General features: G+C 40.4%; 1 protein-coding gene across 1 annotated transcript; it reads right to left on the reverse strand.

Moving 5' to 3' along the window:
* Positions 1-1,400: 1,400 nt before the first annotated feature.
* Positions 1,401-2,557, reverse strand: irx7 (iroquois homeobox 7). The gene is made up of 2 exons (XM_085345090.1): positions 2,336-2,557; positions 1,401-2,150 (listed from the first exon to the last, which is right to left on the reverse strand). Exons 1-2 carry the CDS (start codon positions 2,555-2,557, stop codon positions 1,401-1,403), a joined length of 972 nt encoding a protein of 323 aa, XP_085201216.1.
* Between the last annotated feature and the right edge of the window lie 6,610 nt (positions 2,558-9,167).

Raw genomic sequence — 9,167 nt, forward strand, 5'->3', positions numbered from 1 at the left:
TTAGTTCTTAGTTGTTACTGTTTGTTGCTGAACCGTGGGCTTTCATGGTCTATGTACTCATGGTGACGATGCTGATAAAAATATTAAAACGTGGTCTTCAACCGAGTTCCGGAGATGAAAGGAGCGTCTTGTTTCCGTTTCCTGCATTGGTTTATGGACGTGGTAGCCTACGTTCTCCTTTGAAAGTGTAAGTCACAATTAATTTAAAAATGTTTGTGCTGTGCCTTTGCAATTAGTCCTAACATGAATTGCGTTTTATCGCTGACAGTTTAAAGAGCCTTAATTGCCTCTTACCTGTGTCTGAGTACATTTGTCCTTTTCACCTCTGCTCTCTTCTCAGTGATGACTTTATGTTAAAACCCTGCAGGTTAGTAGACTAAACTGTGCTGTAATTGCTCTTGATTTCCACAGAGAGGCGCCAGATGATTACTCTACTTTGAAAATTCAGTTTTTAAGTTCAAACGGTAACTTTTTAGTGCGACACTAGAAATATGAGGCAAAAAACTTTTGTAAATATCCAAAGCAGACATACATTTATCGGTATCGAATATTTTAAGGTTCATGACATGATATCAATTTTATTTCGTGTCGCTTGTGTGAGAAATCTGGGAGTCAGGTTGGAGCTAATCTGGCCTCTGTGCGTTACTGTTTATAGGGATTTGCATAGAGAGTTGAGGCCAGAAGACAAGGCATTTCGGACCAGTTCCTCCCAGGAGCTTTTTTCATTATGTGTGGATTAATGGAGGTAGGTCCCTTTTGAATGTACATGGAAACTGGTGTGATTGATACTAAGAACCTCTAGAAGACCCTAAGCCCCGCTGCTGTTAAGTTTTAGGAAATGGAAGTGCCATATTTAGGAAGGGGATAGTTTGTTTGTTTTCTTTTAAAAAAAATCAAGTTTAATTGAATTAACTTGCAATATTCTATCAAAAAACTTATAGAGAAAGACACAATAGACGTGTTTTTGATGTGTAAATTTTCCCTGAATCTCTTTGAATTCTTAGTCTAATGTCATAGTCTCTAAGTGATAGATTAATGTGGTCCTGTTATCAGACTGTTAATGTGGGCTGTCATCAGTGTGATCGGAAAAGCTCAAAGCTGTATGCAAAGTATATCAAGAAGTAGGGATACAGACCAGTAAAACTGCAGAATTTCGCCATAAGTCGAAGTTTATTTAAGCAAAAAAATATTTCTTCATGATTAGACAAAGGAAACATAATTTACAGTTTGTTGGTGGAAAAATACATCTACATTATTTACAGTAACACAAACATGTTCATTCTTTGGTTTCACGACACATTTTCGTTTCAATGCAAACTTCAGGAAATCCCTGAGGTCTGAAAGTTTAAAGTGCAAAAGCTGTGGGAAAGTGTCCTTTTTATTCGTGCACAAACACCGGCTTAGACGAGTTCGCGAGTCGTATAGCAGGAGGGAACGAGCAGTCCGTTTCTTGAAGCCCAGTCTTCCCACAGTTTTCCGGCAGGGTGGTAAAAACTGTCGACAGGTTTCTTCACAGTCTCTGAGGTGGCGGTCTCTGCCAAAGACCAGATTTTGGGTTTTGGACTGGCGATGTTTTCTTTACTTTCCAAAACTGATGGCGTGCGGTCAGAGTCACGCTTTTCTGTCTTCTTGACAAGTCCGAGCTCTTTGTCTTCCTGACGCGGTATCTCCAAACGCGCATCCAAAGGTCCCGCGCTATCCAACGCGCTCTCGACCTGCTCGTCTGTATCTGTGCGCTCTGCTTGAGGCTCTGCCTCGTCATGCTCATCCAAATGACACTTCTGCTCGTCTTCATCGCTCTCCCCTTCTTGCTCCTCATCCTCCTCATCAGATTTGCCCTTTGACGCCCAGCTGACCCTGTTTTCCTTCTTGAGGCGCCTCCTTGCGTTGGCGAACCAGGTAGAGACCTGCGTGAGGCTCATTTTAGTGATGATGGCGAGCATGATTTTTTCCCCCTTTGTGGGATACGGATTCTTCAGGTGTTCGTTCAGCCAGGCCTTGAGCGCACCGGTACTCTCTCGGGTGGCCACCTTGGCCACCCTACTGGGATCATCGGCTGCTCCCGGACGGTATGGAGGGTAGAAAGCCCCGCTGCGAGCCAAGAGAGCGTGATGGTAGGGAGAGGCTGCTTTCAAGTCAAACCCGCTGCTCTGAAAAGTAGAATAAAAGAACGGTAAGAACTAAAGAAGAGATTCGACACTTTTAACTCAGTGTCGCAAGCATCACACCCAGAATTTGTTTGACTTTACGCATCACAAAGATGCAATTTAAAACAAATCCGTTTTAGTTACTCGAGATCAGAGTGAGAGTGTTAATCTCTAAATTATCAACTCACCATGTGTGCAATGTGCCTGTGGTGTGGATAGGGTATAAAGTTATATCCCTGTAGTCCTGAGTATGGTATGGGAATCCCAGCTGCTATCGCAGCCAGATGCTGAGCCTGCTGCTGCTGCTGTACACCCGGTGGACAGCCCAGCACCGGGATCTGATATCCAGTCGGCATAGTGATGTTCCTCTCCAAGAAGAAGTTGCCAAATCCAGTTTGCGATGCGGGCATCTTTTCTGCGTCCAAGCTGTTGAGGTCTGAGTTTGATGCAACCTCCTAGGTCTGTTTATATAGGCTACACCCAGCTGCCAGCGGAGGAGGGCGAGAGGGGAGGGGAGGGGGGAGACGGGGGGTATCCCACTGACAGCCCATTGACTGACAGCTACGTTCAAAAGACCTACAGCTTTCACTGGCAACAAATCCCATCAAAGAAGCCCTCCGCTGTTCCTTTTAGCGTTTTCGAGGAGAGGCTAAATGTGTGCTGCTTATCGCAACGCTGTGATTTCTGGAGAGAACCTACGTTTCAATTCAAATGCGACCCTTTGGAGAGGTGACTAAAGACGCTCGTCTCTACATGACAAGCAAAGATCTGTTATTTATACTTTATTTTACATCAAAGTGTCCAGCAAAGTTTATTTTTGTTCATTCGTCGATGTGACTCGTCATTTTTATTTATATTTTACAGCCTCCAAAAAGGCAAAACTAAAAATAATAATAAAACTAAAAACTAAATAAAATAAAAATATTGTCTGTTTAAGTTGTAATGCTTACCCTCTCAATCCGTAGTTTGCATTATTTTAGTTTTTCTTCCATGTGATATATTTTTATGACAAGTTTAACACTTGTCATGTCTGGCACTAATCAACCGAGAGGGGTTTTTTTGTTTTGTTTTTACCTGAATTCAGTTAACAGTTAACAGCATCCTGCCAGTCTCTTATTGCCGCTTCGGACACTTCACCGCCTTCGGATCTGTCGTTTTGTGAATTGAATTAACCATCTCACCAGCAATAAATTACGCTAATAAGCCAAAAGGAGACGTTTACGCACGAGTAAAAGTGTCACTACGAGAGATTTCTTGAAGGTCTTTCACAAAATAATTAAAAATGAATGAAGAAAACATAAAATATAGTTGTCCGTTAACCTCTCAAGCCCCGGAGCAACGTCTTTTTATTTGTTAATTTACTGACTGAACCATAAGACACTGCCCTTCATGTCGGATGGCATTGTTTTGAGCGCAGGGCAACGTTTCAATGGCTCTAATTAAACGAGGCTAAGTGAAACAGGTGTTGACTAATGTATATGATAATTATAAGATAACAGATGCTAGTGTGTGTGTGTGTGTGTGTGTGTGTGTGTGTGTGTGTGTGTGTGTGTGTGTAAGTAAGGGGGTTGTTAGAGATAAGAGGTGAAGATTACACCTCTTATTCTGCTGTCCTCCTTCATGCCCTTCAAAAGAGTCGAAGTAAAGCTGAGTGTTTGTGTTCAAAGGAGCGCAGCTCTGTTATCTGGCATAAATTTGACTATCTTATTAACAGCATTAGAGGTGTAGTGTTGGTTGTGATAGCAGGAGTGCTTGTATTAAGTGGTAAAAGAAGTGTTGAAACAAGCAGAGCTGACACTTTAGAAAAGATTAAATTCAGTCTTCTCATTTTAAATTGACGACCTTTAATTTTCACCTGCAAGTTGCTATTTTTGTTGTTGTTCTTTGGTTTTCATTTGGCTTCTTGGGTTGTTTTTTTGTTAGTTTTTTTTTACAGTACTTTCAGTCAGCTTTGATTTTGCTATTTTTGTTTTAATTTGTTTTTTATGATGCATTTCTGTAGCAGCACAATGTTCTTCTAAATCTGAATAACCTCTAGCAATTATCTCACTTTTTGCACTGTCTAGTATTTATTTCCTTTATCTTTCACATTAATCTAGGCTACATATGCAAACATGCTGCATATTTTTACAGATTAAAGAGAAATTTAAAACTTTTTACTCCACTGCACTTATTTGAAAGCTTTCTGTATTTATTCTTGCAGTGTAAAAGACCTACTTGTTTCATCACAGTTGGAAGTTTACAATAAAAACAGAAGATGGACAAAAGCGAATAGCAACGGCATTTCTCTGAGTGTAAATACTATTGTGTATGCTAAATACAGTGTAAGAGATCTTATGAGGGTTTCTGCTGCTGAGTATGCTGATACTACGAGCCAGAAAAAAATAAGTGCATTGCAACTTTTGGTAGTTCTCAAGCAATAAGTAAGAGAAAAGTGATGCAGGAAAGAAGTTAGTTATTATTAATTTAAAAAACAAAACCTTAATTAAAATGTTTCTGTTCTTTCTCTCTTACTTTTATTATTTTTGGTAAACTCTGTATTATCTTAGAGGTATTTGTAAGATTTTGCTAAACAGGGTAAGTATGTAAACAGAGGTCCAGATGTAAAGAGAGTGGGAACTCTTGGGGGTAGCATTAGAGGGAAAAAAAAAAACGTAGGAAAGGTGGGGGAGGGAGGGGAATTTATTTGGGTGCGGTCCACATAGCCTAAAGCAAATTTGTACAAGAGTAACAATGGGTTGACTAGGGAGCAAGGAGAAGAAGGCTTATGTCTTCAGTAGTCTACATCTCACAACACAAACAGCTCAGGGCAGCAGCCTTTGTCCCTCCTGAAGAACGTCTTTTCATTCTCTTCCTCTTTTGGCAACTCTGCCACAATACAGGTGTTGGTCCTGCTCTGACAGGTTTGGCTTGCACTGTTTGCTGTTAGGATGTCAGTGATTTACAGGAGAGAAAAGTGACCAAATGGAAGACGATTGTCCTCAGTACCCTGAGAGATAATGCAAGATAGCAGAGAGGATGAACCCATCTTCATCTGTGATAACATCTGAGCCCGTGCTCTGTGCTGAAACAATGCTCTATATCCTCCTGCTATTAACAAATCCTCTGCATATTTCATATTATAGCTCACTAAACACGATGTGAAGTTTAATAAGACCCCTTTATTTTCTTATTTTGGGAGCGTAAAATGCTGAATGACAGTGCAAGTGGTCTAATGATCAGGTCAAGACAATAGGTGTAGGTGTGACCTCAATTACAGGCCATCCCATACCCTCAAGCTGACAAAGGGACTAAACATGCAAGTAGAATAGCTCATATGTAGGTGCGAAGAAGACAACAAAAGCCTAAATAAAAGCTTTAGCAGCTTTAACACCTTTTGCTTGTTAGTTTATTTTTGCTGCACTCGATACGGAAAAAGGAGAAAGTTTACAGAGATTTGTAGAACCAGAAGATGGCAGTTTTGTTTCAAGTTTACCGTGTAAGATATTGAAAGGTATTTGTATAAAAGAGGCAAAATGAAACGACAAAGTTTGCGATTTCTTTTGTATAATTTCACACACGAAAAAAATCCCAGCAAATCCAAGGGTGGATTAAAAAAAAATCTCCGACGGTCAATTGGCAATAATTATTTAATGCTTCCCAGGCAGAACTCCTTAATGGGATTTTCCTGGGGCACCAACACAAATGGAGAGATGTAAGTAAAATGTGAATGTTATCAAGCTCTCCCACCTCTTTGCTATCTGACCCCCTCTTCCCAGACCCCCTTCCATTCTTTGTCCTTTGTCATTGCTCTTATCAGGACCACTCTATCATTCTTTCAAAATAGTAGTGGCGCTGAAACCGCTTGCAAATGTAAGTATGTCTTTGTTTAGGGCCGGGCAGTGGCCCGCCTCCCAGCTCCCTCCTGGGTGTTGTCTGATTGACGGCTCTCCACTGGGTGAGTGACAGGCGGCGTTGGTTAGACAGTGACGGCCAGTGTGACAGCTGGCGCTGCTGCTGGTATCTCCATGCATCGGGCCCCGGTAGGTGGGTGCTGGACCCCCAGGATCCCTCAGCTAGAGGCCTGGCCAGTTTGCCGTGAGCTCAGTCAGATCAGTTCCCCGGTGTGCTTGTTGTTGCAGATCAGCTTGTTAGCTGGCTGCAGACTTTTTCTTCACCACAGCTGAAAATTTCTTCCACACATGTGCAACAGAAAAAAAACAGGACGGTGACATCAAAGTTAGATGAAGGGTGAGAAGATGAGAAATTTACAAACATGCATATTGTTAAAAACAGTCCCTATTTTGCATTTTTATAAGCAGAATAAACAACTGATAAATGGATTCTGACACAATGTAACGGTTAACAAAAAGAGCATTTATTTAGCGGCTTTACTGTATCATGTTAAAATACTTGAGTAAGCACTTTTCTCTGGGTGTGTATCTTAAAGTAGTTTATATACTGATTATGAATGCTAAATACTGGGATTTAAAGTACAATCTTGTCTTTTTACCTTTGTAATTACTAATATTTGTTATCTCACATCATCCTCCAGTTTCCCTGTAGATATGTAGAGTTAAACAATAAGGATGACATCTCAAAGTTATATTATAGGCAGCATCAGTGCAACAGTGGCCAAGATGGACTGCATGCACACAATGTGTTCTCCTTTATTTACTGCGTAACAAAAGTTTCAACAGTATTGTTACCTCAGAGCTATGCAGAAATTCTCTCCAGTTGAGCAAACTGAAGTTCACACATCTATTATTTTCTTTCTATGGTCAAACAGAGAGCAGCTAATGAGGTTATTGGGCATCTGTGACGTGACATCTACATTTTGGCCTATTTGTGAAACAATGGTAACAAGGAAGCCAAAGACATTGGGCTCTGTGTTTTTCAACTCAAAATAACAAAGCCAAGCAGCCGCTGGTGGGAGGCTGCGCTCTCATGGAAATGAGCAACCGAACCAACAATGTAGCGCCTAATCTCTTCAGAGAGAGGAATCAGTTACACAGCAGTATGCACCCCTCAATGCTTTTCATTAGAGTCAGCGTGCTATTGAAACAGTCGCTCCACCCCCTGACTCACACACATACATGCGCACAAACACAACCCTCGTGTGTAGCCACAGGCCTTACTCATACATGCACCAGATACAAGGTAGCCCCCCGACAACAGGAGGGTTGAAATAAGTGGGGCAGAGGGAGGTATGGGGGTGCGAGGCCTCAAAGCATCGGATTAAAGTTAATGTGCCCTCCCTGGGTTATAATCTCTTCAGAGGGGGACTTTGTTTGAGGGGCTTGAGGGCAGTAAGATAAGTATCTATTACAGAAACTCCCTCTTATCCCCCCCGCAACATCCCCGCTTCAAAAATGAAGCACAAAAACACTTGCCTCTGTTCCCCTCTGTGTTGTCTGATATCCAAGAACCAAAAGCAAGTGCTGCCCTTTTCAGCTAATCAGGTATTAAGGTCTAAAGCCGTATGGCGAGTTAGCAGGGCCCATATTTACTCCATCTGTAGCCCACCAAGTCATGTAAGTTGAAGTAAGATCAAAGGCAGCTTAAAGAAAAACCGGGGTTATTGTATAGAAAGAGAAAACAAAGCAATATTACAAGCCAGGGAAGCCGCGGTGTGAACGGCCAAGTCGATTTCAATGTCGCAAATAAGTAGACGCTCAACAATGTTGATGGAAGAAAATTCAAAGACACGCACCTTCATATAAAAGGCAGTTTAATTACAAAATATCTTCATTATATAAATAATGTGCAAAAATGTAACTGAGGCTAGAATTAGATTAAAAATAAATGACACAAAATGAGAATCTTTGCCAACAACATAAAAGTAATGAATATGTCACTTTTAAAGCATTAAAAGCAGCTGGCAAAATCTTTAGAACACAATGTAACAACGCATTTAAAAAAAAAAGTTACCAGGCATTTTGATAAACAGCTGGTGAGCAAATCAAGTACAATCAGCAAACACCACTTTTTGTTTCCCTAACAATCCTTCATCGAGTAACAGAGTCACTTCATCTGTGCTCAGAGTTATTTTACCACCAAACTAAGAAAAACTGCCTCACGTCAGATACACAGTTATTCTAACCTGAGAGTAACCAGCAGGGGCACAGCAGAGATATAGGCTTGCAAAAATGCTAATACTGCTTTGCACTAAATCTCAAGATCTAAAAAGAAAAAAATAATAGTTTTGTATGTTTAGCCCAGTTACTACAAATTAGAAGCACAGCTGCCAAATATTATGCAAACAGGCAAATGCTTATTCATTTACTCAAGAAACTAATCTTCAGTGCTGTCTGAAAAGTCATTTGTAAGAAACCTGCTTTAGACAGCTTAGACACAACAAATATTTATCCTTGTTTTGATTGCATTATCTCATTACTGGGTGAATTTTCCAGCTGCTCATTTATAAAGTCGTGTTATAGACTCTGTATTTGAGTGTGAGCTGGTGGAGGAGGAGGAGCGCGAGAAAAAGAGGGAAGGTTTAGTATTTTATTTTTGTTGAAAGGAGGGCAATGAGCAAAGTTTTTTTTTTAAAGAAGCAGAGTGAAATGAAATGGTTAAATGCTAAATTTAGTGTTTTTGTGAATTATATTTGCAGTGAGGCACTGTTCTGTACATTCCCTTAAGAGTGTTAAGTTTTAAATAATACTTTTACCACATAATTAACGTTAGCTGCTGTCAAGGACTGAAGGAAATCAGTTTAACTGCAATGTTCAGCTTAAGTTATGGTGCATTTAAAGGACCGAAACATACAAAAGACATTAAATGATCCTTTTAAGGGCCAAGTCTGGTAACTTTTATTTGTATATATGGAAATGAGAAGTATTATCGCTCAACTTAAAGTCAGACTTTTTTTTTCTGTGCCAGAATGCTCAGCCGTTGCTTAAAAACCTACCAACTACAGATCAGTGTGGTGTATTATTTATCGTTAAAACTGTAGTTTATTTTAATCCCTAAATTCTTACTAAGCCAGCCGATGTACGACTAAAAATACTCTCCAATAATACAAAGTTTTGATTCGGT

Source organism: Diplotaxodon limnothrissa, linkage group LG20, assembly GCF_057381915.1.
Source record: "Diplotaxodon limnothrissa isolate DT_005_m linkage group LG20, D_limnothrissa_male_GT1.1, whole genome shotgun sequence".
Lineage (NCBI taxonomy): Eukaryota > Metazoa > Chordata > Actinopteri > Cichliformes > Cichlidae > Diplotaxodon > Diplotaxodon limnothrissa.